Source organism: Python bivittatus, unplaced genomic scaffold, assembly GCF_059951505.1.
Source record: "Python bivittatus isolate LINGU-HERP-01145 unplaced genomic scaffold, Pbiv_v1 ctg000840_np1212, whole genome shotgun sequence".
Lineage (NCBI taxonomy): Eukaryota > Metazoa > Chordata > Lepidosauria > Squamata > Pythonidae > Python > Python bivittatus.
This window is the reverse complement of record NW_028277113.1, coordinates 24,717,057-24,734,272: the sequence shown is the minus strand read 5'-3', so window position 1 is coordinate 24,734,272 and position 17,216 is coordinate 24,717,057. Positions and strand designations below refer to the sequence as shown.

The window sequence follows — 17,216 nt, the reverse complement described above, 5'->3', positions numbered from 1 at the left end:
CGAGGACCAGATTCCATTTAAAACAGATGTAGTTATCTTGTTCATAAATGGTTTTAGTAGTTGGTAAGTCAACAAGTCCTAGAAACATATGCATTTGACACAGCATGTGATCATTCTTATGACAGTAATGTTTCAGGCTTCTGATTTCCCTTTCTTTCCTGTTATTTATCTCAGAGAGTCTAGTCAACAGACATATTTGGTCAGAGCACTTCCTTTTAGTCAATTATTCTGCGTTCAAGCTTTGATATCTCCTATTAAAACAGGGGTAGGAAACCTGCAGCCCTTAAGTATCTAATTTCTAGGGCTGTGTGAATCAGCCAAGATCTGATTTGCATGTATGGTTTGAATCATGAAATCAATTTGATTCCAAGTGTTGGTTTGATCTTATAAAGTGTGTGTGGGCATTCAGGAAAGGAGGTTGAATCTCAATTCAGTTCAAAGGCACCTGATTTGTAGAGACAAATCATGTTTTTTTGCACCAGAGAACAAAAATGCTTTATCTCAATGCCACAAAGGTCTTTATTGAGGCGAATCACTAAGCTCTTTGTTGAGGCTAATCCAAGCCACTTTGCAATGAACTGGAATTTATTGGGATTATACATTATAATTCTGTCTGACATTATACTGAGAGTTTTTTTTTCTTTAATGGTTGCTTAAAGGGGGGTTTGCTTTCTCTACCAGGATTTACCAGTAAACATCAAATTTCTTATTGAAGGCATGGAAGAAGCAGGATCCACTGGATTGGAAAAACTGGTTGAAAAAGAAAACGAGCGATTTTTCTCCAGTGTTGACTATATTGTGATTTCAGATAATACTTGGCTCGCCAAAACAAAGCCATCTCTTACATATGGAGCTAGGGGAAATGCCTGCTTCTCAGTGGAGGTAAAAGGGTAAACTCAGAATTACTTGTGACTAAAATATTCTGATCATGCTCCGAGGCAGTTTCTTTGAAGCTGATATGATGCAAATTTTACTATCTCTAGATAAGCTTTCCCAACTTGATGCCCAATAGATAACTTGGATTACAACATCTATAATCTCACTTTTTAAATGGGAATTATTGTATAATATATGAAGAGCAACAGGTTGTGAAAGGTTACTACAGAACAAGAATGCATATAGTCTGTGCTGGGTTAGAATGTTGGACTAGAATCAGGAAATCTTAGGAGCTCCCTGGGAGAGTCTGAGCTCTCACAAACTCTCAACGAAATTCACAGAGTTGTAACTGAGGATAAAATGAGGGATGACACCCTTGAACTCCATGGAGAAAAGGAAAGATATAAAAATAACCAACAGGTAACAGATGAATTACAATCCTAAAATCCATCAATCAGATTAGATGAAAAAGGATAGCTCAGTTGAGTGAAGGACACTAAAACCTGGAAGCTCTGAGCATGTGCTAAGATCAGTTATTTGTGAACTATACCAGGATCAAGTTTAACAGTTTTTTCATGCAAACATTCACCCCTAGTTTTCCTTTAAATATTATTTTTCAGCAACCCAGTTTAGCGGGAGGGCTATTGCTTTTTAGCTGTAGTCATTGTTAGGTAATTGGGAGTCAGAAATCCATGCTGACTTACTGAAAATTTTTTGAAGTAAATCTTCCTGAGATTTACTAATAGATCTTCTTCCCACCACTCCCATACAGGACTTCATCTCTCTGCCCCTTTTCAGTTCTGGGTGAATGGTCTCCTTATAACTGCCTTAATTTCTAAGAACATACTTCAGAATAGCCTTTATTATGGTTATTGATTAGTACAATAAACATGGTTATTCAAATGTTTGTTATTTGCATATTCTTCATTTACAGACATATTTGTTTAGTCGTTAAGTCATGTCCGACTCTTCGTGACCCCATGAACCATATTGTGCCAGGCCTTCCTGTCCTTCACTGCCTCCCTGAGTTTGCTCAGTTTCATGCTCATTGCTTCAGTGATGCTATCTAACCATCTCATCCTCTGCTGTCCTCTTCTCCTTTTGCCTTCAATCTTTCCCAGCATCAGGGTCTTCTCCAAAGAGATCTCTCTTCGCATTAGGTGACCAAAGTATCTGAGCTTGAGCTTCATTATCGATCCTTCCAATGAGCAATCAGGGTTGATTTCCTTTAAGATTGACTGGTTTGACCTCCTAGCAGTCCAGGGGACTCTCAAGAGTCTTCTCCAGCACCACAGTTCAAAGGCATCAATTCTTCGGCGCTCAGCCTTTTTTATGGTCCAGCTCTCACAGCCATACATTACTACTGGAAAAACCATAGCTTTGACTATGCGGATCTTTGTCGGCAAGGTGACGTCTCTGCTTTTTAATATGCTATCTAGGCTTGCCATAGCTTTCCTCCCAAGGAGCAAGCGTCTTTTAATTTCATGGCTGCGGTCTCCTTCTGCAGTGATCTTGGAGCCCAAATAAATGAAGTCTGTTACTGCTTCCATTTCTACCCCTTCTATTTGCCAGGAATTGATGGGTCCAGATGCCATGATCTTAGTTTTTTTAATGTTGAGTTTCAAGCCAGCTTTTGCACTCTCCTCTTTCACCCTCATCAAGAGGCTCTTTAGTTCTTCTCCACTTTCTGCCATTAGGGTGGTATCGTCCGCATATCTGAGGTTGTTGATGATTCTCCCTGCAATCTTAATTCCGCCTTGTGATTCTTCCAGCCTGGCATTTCTCGTGATGTACTCTGCATATAGGTTAAATAAGCAGGGTGACAGTATACAGCCTTGTCGTACACCTTTCCCTATTTTGAACCAATTGGTTGTTCCATGACCGGTTCTAACTGTTGCTTCTTGGCCCGCATACAGATTTCTCAGGAGACAGGTAAGGTGGTCTGGTACTCCCATCTCTTTAAGAATTTGCCACAGTTTGTTGTGATCCACACAATCAAAGGCTTTTGCATAGCCAATGAAGCAGAAGTAGATATTTTTCTGGAACTCTTGTGCTTTCTCCATGATCCAGCGAATGTTGGCGATTTGATCTCTAGTTCCTCTGCCTCTTCGAAACCCAGCTTGTACATCTGGTAGTTCTCGGTTCATGTATTGCTGAAGCCTAGCTTGTAGGATTTTGAGCATAACCTTGCTAGCATGTGAAATGAGTGCAATTGTGCGATAGTTTGAGCATTCTTTGGCATTGCCCTTCTTTGGAATTGGAACATAAACTGACCTTTTCCAATCCCATGGCCACTGTTGCGTTTTCCAAACTTGCTGGCATATTGAGTGCAGCACTTTAACACCATCATCTTTTAGTATTTTAAATAACTCAGCTGGAATACTGTCATCTCCACTAGCTTTGTTGTTAGCAATGCTTCCTAAGGCCCACTTGACTTCACTCTCTAGGATGTCTGGCTCAAGGTCAGTGATCACACCAGTGTGGACATCAGGGACATTAAGATCTTTCTTGTATAGTTCTTCTGTGTATTCTTGCCACCTCTTCTTAATCTCTTCTGCTTCTGTTAGGTCCCTGCCTTTTTTGTCCTTTATCATGCCCATCTTTGCACTAAACGTTCCTTTCATATCTCCAATTTTCTTGTAGAGATCTCTAGTCTTCCCCATTCTATTGTTTTCCTCAATTTCTTTGCATTGTTCATTTAAGAAGGCCTTCTTATCTCTCCTTGCTATTCTCTGGAAATCTGCTTTCAGTTGCTTATATCTTTCCCTTTCACCCTTGCTTTTCGCATTCCTTCTTTCCACAGCTATTTGTAAAGCCTCATCAGACAGCCATTTTGCTTTCTTGCATTTCTTTTTCTTTGGGATGGTTTTAGTTGCTGCCTCCTGTACAATGTTACGGACCTCCGTCCATAGTTCTTCAGGCACTCTGTCTACCAAATCTAATCCTCTAAATCTATTCATCACCTTCACTGTGTACTCACAAGGAATATGTTCTAAGTCATACCTGAGTGGTCTAGTGGTTTTCCCTACATTCTTCAATTTAAGCCTAAATTTTGCAGTAAGAAGCTCATGATCTGAGCCACAGTCAGCTCCTGGTCTTGTTTTTGCTGTCTGTATAGAGCTTCTCCATCTTTGGCTGCAAAGTATATAATCAATCTGGTTTTGGTATTGACCATCTGGTGATGTCCATGTGTAGAGTCGTCTCTTGTGTTGTTGGAAAAGAGTGTTTGCTATGACTAGCTTGTTCTCTTGACAGAACTCTATTAGCCTTTGCCCTGCTTCATTTTGTACTCCAAGGCCAAACTTGCCTGTTTTTCCGATTACTCCTTGACTTCCTACTTTAGCATTCCAATCCCCTATGATGAAAAGCACATCTTTTTTTGGTGCTAGTTCTAGAAGGTGTTGTAGGTCTTCATAGAAGCGGTCAACTTCAGCTTCTTCAGCATCAGTGGTTGGGGCATAGACTTGGATGACTGTGATATTGAATGGTTTGCCTTGGATACGCACTGAGATCATTCTGTCGTTTTTGAGGTTGTACCCCATTACTGCCTTTCCCACTCTCTTATTGACTATGAGTGCAACTCCATTTCTTCTAAGGGTTTCTTGCCCACAGTAGTAGATATAATGGTCACCCGAATTAAATTCACCCATTCCCGTCCATTTCAGTTCGCTGATTCCCAAGATGTCGATGTTCAATCTTGTCATCTCATGTTTGACCACATCCAGCTTCCATTGGTTCATAGATCTTACATTCCAGGTACCTATACAATATTGTTCTTTACAGCATCGGACCTTCTTTTCGCTTCCAGATACATCCACAGCTGAACGTCCTTTCGGCTTTGGCCCAGCCGCTTCACTCTTTCTGGAACTACTTGGAATTGCCCTCCGCTCTTCCCCAGTAGCATATTGGAGACCTTCCGACCTGAGGGGCTCATCTTCCGGCGTCATATCTTTTAGCCTTTTAACATTGTCCATGGGGTTTTCTTGGCAAGGATACTGGAGTGGGTTGCCATTTCCTTCTCCAGTGGACCACATTTTGTCAGAACTCTCTGTCATGACCTGTCTGTCTTGGGTGGCCCTGCACGGTATAGCTCATGGCTTCACTGAGTTACGCAAGCCCCTTCGCCACGACAAGGCAGTGATCCATGAAGGAGTTACAGACATAACCGTTAAACAATAATCCTGATACAGCAAGGGCAACAGAAGGCTTGAACGTTGGAGGAATCCATGCTACCTGATAGACAAAAACCAATTCATTTTTTTACAATTAACCTTGGTGGAAGCACGAATAAAACACCAGTACTATAAATTCAAAATTCATTTAAATGTTGACTTTATTTGTGTGATGACCAATATATTGTCTTTATTTTACTTAGGTACAAGGTGGTGAAAAAGATCTTCATTCGGGAACTGTGGGTGGCATCATCCATGAACCCATGTCTGATTTGGTAGCTCTGCTTGGTAAAAAAGACAAGTATATATTGTCTATATGGAATTAGTCATATAGTTAGCCAAAGTTTTTATTTATGGGAATGGGTGGCCTCCCATTTCATCAACACCTGTAGTACCATGAAAGCCAAAACATGGGTTGAAAATGTTTAATTGTGTCCTTCTGATAATTTCATGAATGATTGATGCTCTATGAAAATATGGGAAAGTTGTAAATGGCCATCTAGAACAGCCTTCACAACAATGCCAAATGTTATTGTGATATTTAAGGAGATCTTAACTGTAAGGCTAAAACACTGAAGTGGAATGTAATCAGAACATGGCATGAGGCTAACTGACGTTAAACTAACCTCTTGTTATATTGGCTGGTATAATTTGTATGAAAATTAATTGATGCAGAGGCTTAAATCACACAAAACTTAAATTGGTTTTGTTTAAATCAGTTTGTAAGGCAGAAGTAAACATACCAGAATGTATTACCTTTTATTTTAAAATGGCTCTCCTTCATTTTCTATCCACACCTATATTCTACATTAGGCACAATAACATCTACATTTTTAGTTTCCTCCCTCCCTTAACAGATTAGAGAAGTGTTTCTCAACCTTAGCAACTTTAAGATGTCTGGACTTCAACTCCCAGAATTCCCCAGCTAGCCTTCTGGGAGTTGAAGTCCAGACATCTTAAAGTTGCCAAGATTGAGAAACACTGGATCAGAACCAGGCAATATCTTAACTAGATTTCATTGAACAGTAAAAGCATATGATAAAATAATGATTACATTTTATTTTGGTTCCATAGACAGTCTTGTGAATTCATCTGGACAGATTCTGATCCCTGGAATGTATGATGATGTGGCTCCATTTACACAACAGGAGAAAAAGCAGTATGAGTTAATAGAATTTGATGTGGAAGAACACAAATCAAATCTTGGAGTGCAGGAATTCCTCTATGATACCAAGGTATAGTACTTTCAATGACAGTCTGAAGAAATGGTTACAAAACTCCACATTCACAAGACCATGTATATCCAACGTATTTCACACTGCAGATTCTGTCCTCTTTTTTCACAAAAAGGGAGGAAGAGAGAATAGATGCACATCTTCTGATTAGTTTTATGAGAAATAGTCCCTTTGGAAGCACTGGGTAGAAAAGGAAAGGTGGGCAGGCAAAGAGAAATAAATAAAAGCAATAGGAACACCCAATAATGTTACCATTAAGAAAATAAGTCTGAAGAAAAACAATTTAAAATATATGGTAGAAAGAAAATAAGTACTAGTAGAAAATGAAGCTCAGGTTTGTAGCTGTGCCCCTTTGTATCAATGTGTTTTATGGACATAATGCTGGTTTTTTGAATGGAGTATTTAATACCTTGATAAAAATGTTGCCCTGATCTGTTATTAATAGTCAGAGAGTTTAATCACAATAGATCTGGCCCTTCATTATCATGATCATACATGGTATTTATTGTTTTCCACTTTGCCACTTGTTTGGGTAGACATGAAAGACCACGTCTAGTATCTAGGTTCTAGATCTCCCATTTTATCTAATATCTGTCTGATTCTTATTCCCAAGAGTGATTTCACATTTTTCAGTATGAATAGGAAGCAGGAGAGATACACACATTTAGTGCTTTCTATGATTTTGTAAAACATGGTAAAAATTTCAACCCATCATCTTATGAAGAAACAACAGGACCCTTTCTCATTACAGTTATTTATAGTTGTCTGCTTTCCAAAGATTTGTGTGAAAAAAAGGAAAATATCAATTTTATTCCTCTTGTCAGACATGAAAATGTCCCTGTAGCAGGTACTTCAATTAACCTAACAAGTAACTGTTTAGAAATAGCAACTTTAATCATTACTCTAGTCCCATGGAAACATTTTCTTGTCAGTAACTTTCAGGTTGTAAAATTAACCTTTAAACAACCTAGACACATTATTTGTTAGGGTCATGCTGTATATGACTTGAAACATAGTCTTGGTGTGAAGAAGCAGAATCTCAACTATATCCTCACTGGTGTCATAAAAAAAAATCCTTCAAACCAGGCATTGGAGGGCCTGTCCATCCATCCTTGAGTTCTCATGAAGCTATCTTTCCATGACACTATGCCCCTTTGCCAATACCTAACTTGCCTCTAACACATCTGTTTCAAGTAAGTGCAGTCACTTGACTTCCCTCTAAGTTAATGGGTGAGAAAGCCTAGAAGGTTTTACATATCTTAACGCTGCCCTTGGATGGTGAGGAATAAGGGGAAAAACACAACATCAGCACAATTAAGGATAACTTAAGGCTGTGTCTCAGATAGACTGGAGTGACATGAAGGCAATTTCAAGAGGACGTACCACAAAAGAGCTGTTGCCAGGGCATATTTATGCTATTGTCAGGTGCAAATGGGGAAAGGTCCATCTATTGGGATGTTCTCATTGAGATAAATGACATAAGAATTATTTTTTGAGTCTGCTGCAGGACATGAACATAGTAAAGAAAAAGAAAACAAATATATAAAGAAGTGACTTCCCCCTTCATCACAAGTATAAACAATTTTAGTAATTTATCACCTTCTCTTAAAATGCAACAAATCTTCCCATATCCCATCTCCTATCTATAAATCCATAAAACCTCATCATCTCAGTCCTGATGTCAGAAAAGTCCATTAAGGATTATCAGAGATAACAACATATTTATTTTAACCTTGATCAAATAAACCAACTTTACATTCCTTCCTTTTACTTCTAACAATCTTGATCTTTAGTCCCTTCAAATAATATCCTAGAACTTGATTTATTTTCATTTTTTCTTTGTCCCTTCTCACAAAGTTCTTCAAAACTTTAACAAGCCTCTTTTCTAAATCCAATATAGGAAAATTATACAGGTTACTCTCTTGGTTTGTTATTTATATATCCCTTCTAATTATTAAGACCTCAGCTGGTTTCTTTTGTATATCCAGTATAGCATCTTTTTCCATATCATTCTTGTAGCCTGTGATTTTTAAATCCACTTTCAGATCAGTCTCAAACTTTCAGATAAAACTTGCTTATCTTCTATAACATCTTTTAAACATAGTCTATCTATAGAGGCAGACACTCTTAAAATTAACAATGAGTCCACTGTTCAAAAATATCCTTCACTATGTCCAATGTTAAAATATTTTACCTCATTCTGTATTTGTAAGTCAAATTTAAGTGTTCTTCTCCCTTAATTGTAATCTTTAGTTCCTTCTGGTTCACTGTGGTGTCCAACCTTCAAAGTCCCATCCTAGTATGTTTTTTTAAAGAATTCAAAACAAAAGCATTTTCCCATGGGAAGGATTCTTATAATTAATTCCAAAATCTTATTTCAAATCCATATGGACCCTTAGTCCATTTGTAACATTCCAAAATCAAAGTTCTAAATCACCCTTTTGCTGTTTATTAAAAAAAATTTAAAGTCCTTAAACTTGTATTTAAAATTCTTTCGCTAAGGTTTGAAGGAAGCTCACCTAGTAAAACCTGTCAATCCAAAGGTTCCTAATAGCTGAAAAACAGTTAACAAGCAATTTCCAAAAGTGATTAGAAAAAGAAGTATGCAAACCCAGTGTCCTTTTGAAGGCACCGAGCACAGTTTGAGCAAGATGGCTATTCCCTTGTTTCCCAGAGTTCTAAACCCACCATTGACTGCTGTCTTGCAATTTCCTCATGAGAAGCAACTGTCTGGAGCACTTGTGGGTGATCTCAAATCCTCTCCTTATCTGGAGAGGAATTACAAAGAGCCAGTCTATTCACTGGCTCTTCTTTCTGCCGTGGTTGTTGGCTCCACTTTTAGTCATCTTCAGTTCACCATTTCTCCCCCAGAAGTGACTTTCCCTAGTTCTCTCAGAGATAAAGGGAAGGATGGGGAAAGCACATCCAGACTTGCAAGATTCTGTTCCTATAACCTTATAATAAAAGTAGTATTGGCATGAGTAACTTTGGTTTCCTAGTCTAGTCTATGTTGGAGGGCTGACACCTGCTTAACATAGTAAATTGTTTATGATTGGCTGTTAAACTTGGCTTTAGTTCTGTGAGAGCAGCCACGGAAAAAGCAATGGAATTGGAATAATATTTAAAGATATCCTGAAAGTGATGTCATTGCTCACTTGCTTTACTGAATGCACTCTGGCTAAAATTTTCTATTTTGCTTTGTTCATTCCCTTTTTAAGGAGAAAATACTCTTACATATGTGGCGCTTGCCATCTCTCTCTATTCATGGGATAGAGGGAGCTTTTTATGAACCAGGCATGAAAACAGTTATACCATCAAGAGTCATAGGAAAGTTTTCAATCCGGCAAGTCCCTCACATGAACCTGTCTAAAGTGGAACATCAGGTAATAGCTTCTTGAAACCTTATGACTTTCAACATATCTTAGATGATTAGTCATCGATCTTCAGCATGTTTCTGAGTGGCTTAGTCTGACACTTTTGGTACCAGGCCTTTTTTTCATAATGAGATATATGAAAAAGGAGCAGCTAAGCAGGACATTGAATTATCTGCAAAAGACCTTGGTAACAGGGCTTTGTCATACTAGCAGACCTTGGGTTATTCCACTTCTCATATTACAGTCTAAGCCCTGAATAGTTGGTGTTAATAGACCACAGCAGAGTGACGAAAAGCTGGCTTCCTAGGCCAAATAAATAGTGAAATTTAACTGCATGCCTAGTTGCTTTTGGTTCCTTGCCTTCTTAGCATTGCTGGGTTACTGTGCTTCTTTGAGTCAGAATTAGGGAAGAAACTGACTAATCAACCAGCTGGAATTGTCTGTTTTCTTTCGAGAAAGGCTTTTTTTAATGACTTGTCAGTTTTTAATAGTTTTTCAGGGCCCAGTCTATGGAAAACAAGAATGATGTGAAATGATTTGGTATAGCTGCAAGATTCAGATCCCAATATTATTTATTTATTTATTTATTTAATTTATATGCCACCCATTTCTCCCAGAGGGTAACTCTGGGTGACTCACAATATTGTTTGATCACCAAGGGGCCCATCTCTTGTCTTGCCAAAATCACAACTGTACCTTTCTCCTTCAAGTTGTTGAGCTGCAGTCTGTGAAGTGGGGGTGGAAGAAACTAAACTGCTTATAGGCCAGATTCTGGGTGGGAAGAACTTCTCTATGACAAACTCCTGACACTGGCACAGGCTAAAGACTGTGAAGAGGTTCTAGTTGGAGAAAGTTAAAGAACAGCAGGCATACCAGAAGGAGACTGAAGGTGAGGCATGGAGGGTTACTAGAGGCAGGGCCATCCATGGGTGGTGGTGGTGATCAAGACCCACCCCTTATGCCTTATGATTGGATGGTTGTGACTACCACCTTAATTTTAGTTGACCCCCCCCCACCCCGATCTGCTAACCTAGCTCACTCATTCAGTCAGAGGCTTCCTGCTTTGAGCTAAACACAATACAAATAATTTCAAAGACTATACATATTTTAAACTGAAATTAATGTATTTCTTTTTTTAGGTGAAAAAACATTTAGAAGATGTATTCTCTAACCGAAGAAGTCCAAATAAACTGACAGTGTCTATGGAAATGAGTTCAATGCCCTGGATTGCCAATATTAATGATCCTCAGTATACAGCTGCTAAAAAGGCAATCAGAAAAGGTTTGTACTGTTTTAGGCATTGCAGGTTTTGTTTTGCATGTGGCTTTCCTCTGTCTTTATAAGGACAAGCAACAAAGGCTAATCATTTATATTATGCTTGTGCATTTTTCCATTTAAAGTTCTATAGAACTGGAAATAGAAAGATTGTTCAGATACAGATAGAAGCAATGGTTCAGTTACCCAACAGTAGTTTTATCCTATAAGCACATTTCAGATACAACATCTGTATGTTGCATCAAAAGCCACTTTTGAAGAGATTTAAAAAACAAATTATGATATAGTACAGGCAGGCCAGGGGATAAAAGGCAACCATTCAAGCTTTTTCCCATTTCTACTGAAACTTAAGCACAGCATGGAACGTTGGAATTGCTAAATTAGTTTCTATAGAATGACTCATACTTAAGTATCTTGAGATGCTTACCAACATACTGTATATCACTTGCCAGTAAGGATATCTTTCTTACTTACTTACTTACTTTATTTATTTATTTATGCCACCATAAAAACATAAATTTTACATCAGGAATGTATTTTCTCTTTTCCTGTGTTTCAGTTTTTAACCAGGATCCAGATATGATCCGGGATGGATCAACAATTCCCATTGCCAGGGTCTTTCAGGATATAACAAGGAAGAGTGTGATGATGCTTCCAATTGGCGCAATGGACGATGGGGAGCATTCCCAGAAAGAGAAAATAAGCAGGTTCAACAGTTAAATTAATTTCATGGTGGGGATGACTGTGGAAGAGGATAATTATTTCTCCCCCATTTTTGGGTGTATTACTGCCTGTCTCATTTCAGGCGCTTGAAAAGTGTTTATAGAGGTGTCAGGTTATATAAAACTTGGTTTATACTTTGTGTTAAGCCAATATTTGTTTTAACCATGATTTGTTGGACACCTCATTACAGCCTCTTTGAGACATAATACTAAGCCAAAACCCATCATTTACTAAACAAAATGTCTGGGTTCGTATTTCAAACTCAGCCCACAGCCCAGCTGTTTAGAACTGCAAAGTAACATAGTGTCTTTAACTTTTAGATTGTTTGACAACTGCTTTTCTTTTCTTTCCTTTCCTTTCCTGATCAGATTCAACTATATCAGTGGAACAAAGATGTTTGCCTCCTTTTTACTGGAGATTTCAAAACTTCAAGCCTCCAATTTGAAAACAGTGATATGATGGTCCATAAAACTACAGTTTTATTCGTTTCATGTATATCTTATGTATGGATGCAGTTCCAAATGCATATAATGACGCTATATGAATCCTTCCAGAAATATATTTTCAGAGTGATAAATCCTTATGCTATGTAGCAAGATATTTCTCTCTCATTCTGAATGCATTTTGTCCCTTAAACGTATGTATTTCAATAATAGAAAGGCTGGATTCACACATTATACTATTAGTTGAATAAGCCAGAGTGCATATAAATCCAGGGATGGTGTTGGCCTTGTGGAGTAAACCCAATAGGAATCACAACCAGATGAGCGAATTCTACTTTATTGTAAAGCTACATTGACAGAATCTTGCAATCTGAAAATACAACCCCCCCCCCATCTCCTTTACAGCCTGAGAAACTAGGGAGGGTCTCTTCTGAGCCTCTTGCCCTGCCCATTATCCAGTTGTGGGCTATGCTGTCTCTCATCTGACTGTTCCCTTGGCAGTGTCTCTTTGTTGAGTCTCCCAAGGTCTGTTCCACATATCATTGCAGCCTGCAGGCTGTATGTGGTGCCTTGTAACCCATTTGCGTGGTCCTTAAGCATCCAAGATCTTGCCACCAAAATTGCCAAAATTGGTGGCAAGATGGTTGAAAAATCAGCAGCATTATGTTTTAATTAAAAATGAGAAATAATGTTGGGAATGGGAGCACAAAGATTCTAGGAGATGAAACAGCTAGTTCGGTGGCCATGTTGTGCCCAAGTCTTCTGATGCTCAATTCTGTATCTGTATTTTTTAAAACACTTATGAATTTAGCACCATGGCAAGGCTAAATCATGGATCATATAAATATTACTCAATATTCATATTACTGTTTTGCTAGCATATTTGTCTCCCACATGGTTTCTCAAGTACAGTAGCGTATTAGATTCTAACTGTAATAGTTTATTAGATTCTGTATGAAATAATCTATTAGATTATATCCATTGCATTTGTTTTTAGCTTGAGCTCAATTATTTTCTAAGCAATATTGCTACCAATAATAGTTTTTAATTCCATCACAATATTTTGTTGGGTGAAGTGTTCCAAAAATTATTGCAGCAATGCCATTGAAATGGCTTTGTTGCTTATGGTAGACTTTAAGCCATTTTAGGAATTCTGGAGTAGCTATGAAAAGTCATTATAATCTTGACTTTGTTTTTAAAAAAGGAAAACCAAAGATTCTCACACTAGAGCAATATTTTCATTCAGCAAGTTGAATGTTACAAAATAGTGTGCAAACATCTGAGTTATCTAGAACTCTATTATGCAAGAGAGCTGAGCTGATCTTTTCTGGATTTTATTTTTAACTTTCTTTAGCATATAAAATAATCTTGTGCTTTGGCAATATAGAAACATACATTTTCCTCTGCCATATTTCTATTTTTTTGCCTACTAAAAAGTTTTTTTTAAAAAAAAAACCTGATGTTAGATAATTTTTAGTCAACCTTACATGTTTCTAAAACAACAACAACAGATGGATATTGTAATCTTAAAAACAGGACCAATCAACAATGACAACATATTTTGTATCTTTATTTTAGAAGACCTATGCAAATTCAGATACTGTCAAAACCAGAATGAGATTAGAAACTGATGTCAACATTTGGACAAAAGAGATCCATGAGATAGTTATGTTCTAAAATAATTTCTCATTTATCTGGGATGGTTATTATATTTTTGGGCTTTAATTTGCTATAATTATGGGAATGGAAGCGACTGAGAAATAGGCAGTTGCTTTTAACTCCCATGTTCTTGGGATAAAAAGCTTGGATTAGTAAGGGTATTCTGGAATTGTTATATTCGGCTTTGTTTTTGTCTAAATCAAAAGAGTATAAAATACTTTATTTTTATAAACTAAAAATATGTTGATATTTAATGTCAAAACAGGAATCTTATATTGCTAATTTATGTTTAATTTTAAAATACTTTTTGTAAAGGATTTACAAAATTAAAATGAAAGTAAAGTAATTTTAATTATGTTTGTCTTGTTCAGCAGTTATTGAGTACATGTGTTTTATGGTATAATACTGCCTCTTTCCTTTAGATCTTAATCAGTTCCTTTATATGGTAACTCTTTTTTCAGTAGTCCCCAACCAATATCCTCTAGATATATATGAGCTGAAACACATCTAGAGGTCATCAGGTTAGGAAAATCTGTTCTACAGTATTTGCAAGAGTTCATTGGCACTTTTATATTTTCTCCTCAGGATTTTAGTACAGTTATAATATTAACTGCCTGTTGACTGATAAAAAATGAAGATATTTGGCATTGAGTTTTCATTTTGAACATGGAACGCAGGGAGCTATTGAAAAGTATATATTATATTGACAGAGCCACACATGCAGGCCTTTTGTGAGGATCCTTTTCTACGTACTATGAAACAATTCTTTTTCTTCTTCAGACTTCTTCAAATTCTGCAGTTTGAAAGACAAGCTGTGCAAGGCAGTGATTCAGTGCTTCCTGAAATCTCACGAAGCACCACAGAGCCAAAACAGTAATTGCTTGCAGCATTTTGACAGAATCAGCTACTTTGATGCTAATTAAACTGAGGACTACTGAAGCTAAAAACAAAACAATTAAAGATAGTATGTAAGAATTTCCTTGTGGCTGTTTCTGATGAGTACTAAAGGAAGCCAAAAGTTTTTCCTATTGTATTGTGTTCATAATTGCAAGGCTCATGAACAGCCCAGTTAGATTTAAAATTCCCATGTAAAATACAACTTTAGGTGACACACAACCTCAGATTATGTATTCCTGGGGCAAAATTACATGTTTGTTTTTTTATAGTCCACTTGTCATAATCTGCACACACATTGAACATTTCTTGCACTTAGAACACTTGTGACTGCTATTTAAAAGGAGGCGACCTCTATTCAAGGACCGATAGATGTTTTTGTGACATTAGTGATTAGTTTTACATGGAGTGGAGGGAAGCAGGAGTCATTTGCAGAGTGAAATGCTGTCTGCACCAGCAAGTTTTAAATATCTGATCTGTTTACCTAGAATAGGGGCTGCAAGAAGAATGCTAGATTTCCTAGTTCTTATAGTCAGAGATGAGAGCCAGACCTCAGGACAGAGACATCAGGTCAGCAACTAACAACTGCTCAGCTTCAATGCCAGGAAGCACAGAGCGAATCATCTGATGAAATAGGGGAAAGGCAGGAGGAAGAAGCAACACATGTAAGCTGCTCTGAGTATAAGAGGAAACTGCACCCTCATGCTGACAGAGGATAATCAACTAGGCAAAGTTTTGGAGGCTTGAGGGCTACACACTGTTTTTCAAAGGATGACGAATACATTGCAGTAGTAATGCAAAGTGGGTGGATATACGTCACATATCTGGATGAATTCAGGATTTCAATCTTTTTTCAAAGATTTGATAAGGTGCTTTTTTTTCTTCTTAACCATATTCTTATACATATTTTAGGGTGTATATGGAGGTTTTTGTGAGCTTCCCACTTCAAGATGATGGGAAATTGTATGTCAATTTTCAGCAGCTTTAATCAGCAGAGTTCCAGGACTCTGCACAAAGGGGGCTTGGGGTTTATATGCAGAACAGGCTGTGGGTTGCTCACCACTGACATATAGAACCCCACCGGCCATTTCAGTTTAAACCAATTGCCCATCTAGCTCAGTATTATTCATTGTGATAGCAATGGTTGTTTAACTTTCTCTTTTACAGTTATGAAGTGAAAGGAAATTCACATGTTCAACTGATGTCAAGTGAATATTGGGGCCCTTCGCTAGTTAGCCTAACCACATGGAAAAATAACAGCCATACAATCTTGTATCAAAGAAGTGGATGGTGGGTGGAAACCAGATGGATTTACAGTTAACAAACTGTTTGGATAGCTATATAAACAAGAGAAGCTGAAGCAAACATGGGGATAAATGACTTGAATAGAGAACATCATTATTTTCAATTATTGGCTCAGCTTCCAAAGGCAAGAAGAGGGAATTTTCCTACTGTTTGGTTCTGCAGCTATGCTGACTGTTGTTCTTTTATTATCTACAATTGTCAAAGATGTATGGGACAAGTTTAGAACAGATGGAATATGTTCCTACTTGTATTTTTAGCAGCTTGGAAGATTTCCTTAAGTAGAACTAGAGGTCTGTTTCCAGAGGACTCCTTTATTATGCAATAGCTAGATTAAAACCATAGGGAATGCAGTACCGATGTGCATCAGGAGGAGCTGTCCCTGAACTAGGTGGCTGATGTTTTCTGGTTGGTCTTCCTTACCGTCTTGATTTTTTCCCCTTGTTTAAAACATCCTTTCCCTTTAAAAATAAAGCCAATTCTTATGTAACAAAGTAAAAGCATTGGGATTGTTTTTTTAAAAAAATATTTATTTGTTCTTTGAGGGTAAGAGGGTGGCACTGAGACTGTGTTAAAACAAGAGTTTGAATCAAAAAGCCATTTCACATCAAGCTATTTTGTCCTATTTAGAGAGAGGTCAGGGAGGAAAAGTTCAATCTTCTCCTATCTTAATGGCCTTCTTAGCTGAGAATGAAGCCATTTATGTGTTTTTCTCTGGAAATGTAACAATAATCATGGAGGAATATGCATACTAGCTTAAACAAGAGAAAAGCAGGATACTGTATATACCTGGGGATAAGCCGAGAATTTTAGGTGCAAAAACACACCCCAAAATTGGGTTCAGCTTATCCATGGATGGACTTATCCATGAGTATATATATGATAGTTTTTTTCCCCTCAGCTTTTTTAAAGTACCTGTATATACTTGTGGATAAGCTGACCCTTGAATTTTTAACCAAAATGCCATGAAAAGTGTGCCACCCATTTGCGAAAATTAAAACATTTTGAGGGTCAGCTTATCTGTGGATGGACTTATATATGAGTATATATGGTAAGTTGTGAAGTGGACTAGAAGGGATCATGACAGTCTGTGTTGTTTGTTGAAATCTGGATCTGAAATGGACAAGGAATATTCTCAGGGAAGTGAATATTCAACCCAGTTTGTATCAAGATTTACCCATATAGCCTGGCCCTATTATTAGGTGGTGTGAGACAGCCATCATAGGGTAGTGGCTACTGGAAGTGGCACTGCTGCCCCAACAA

The 17,216-nt window shown here is 37.6% G+C and overlaps 1 protein-coding gene across 3 annotated transcripts in view; it reads left to right on the top strand.

Moving 5' to 3' along the window:
• The window catches only part of CNDP1 (carnosine dipeptidase 1), a 35,724-nt gene extending 21,615 nt beyond the window's left edge, over nucleotides 1-14,109 (top strand). For all 3 annotated transcript variants that reach the window (XM_088130852.1, XM_088130853.1, XM_088130854.1), the window contains exons 6-12: nucleotides 682-882; nucleotides 5,252-5,336; nucleotides 6,123-6,283; nucleotides 9,502-9,666; nucleotides 10,797-10,938; nucleotides 11,492-11,639; nucleotides 12,024-14,109. In XM_088130852.1, the coding sequence (XP_087986978.1) occupies nucleotides 682-882; nucleotides 5,252-5,336; nucleotides 6,123-6,283; nucleotides 9,502-9,666; nucleotides 10,797-10,938; nucleotides 11,492-11,639; nucleotides 12,024-12,114 (993 nt within the window). In that variant the 3' untranslated portion in view covers nucleotides 12,115-14,109. The remainder of the gene's footprint in view (nucleotides 1-681; nucleotides 883-5,251; nucleotides 5,337-6,122; nucleotides 6,284-9,501; nucleotides 9,667-10,796; nucleotides 10,939-11,491; nucleotides 11,640-12,023) is intronic.
• Nucleotides 14,110-17,216: the final 3,107 nt, after the last annotated feature.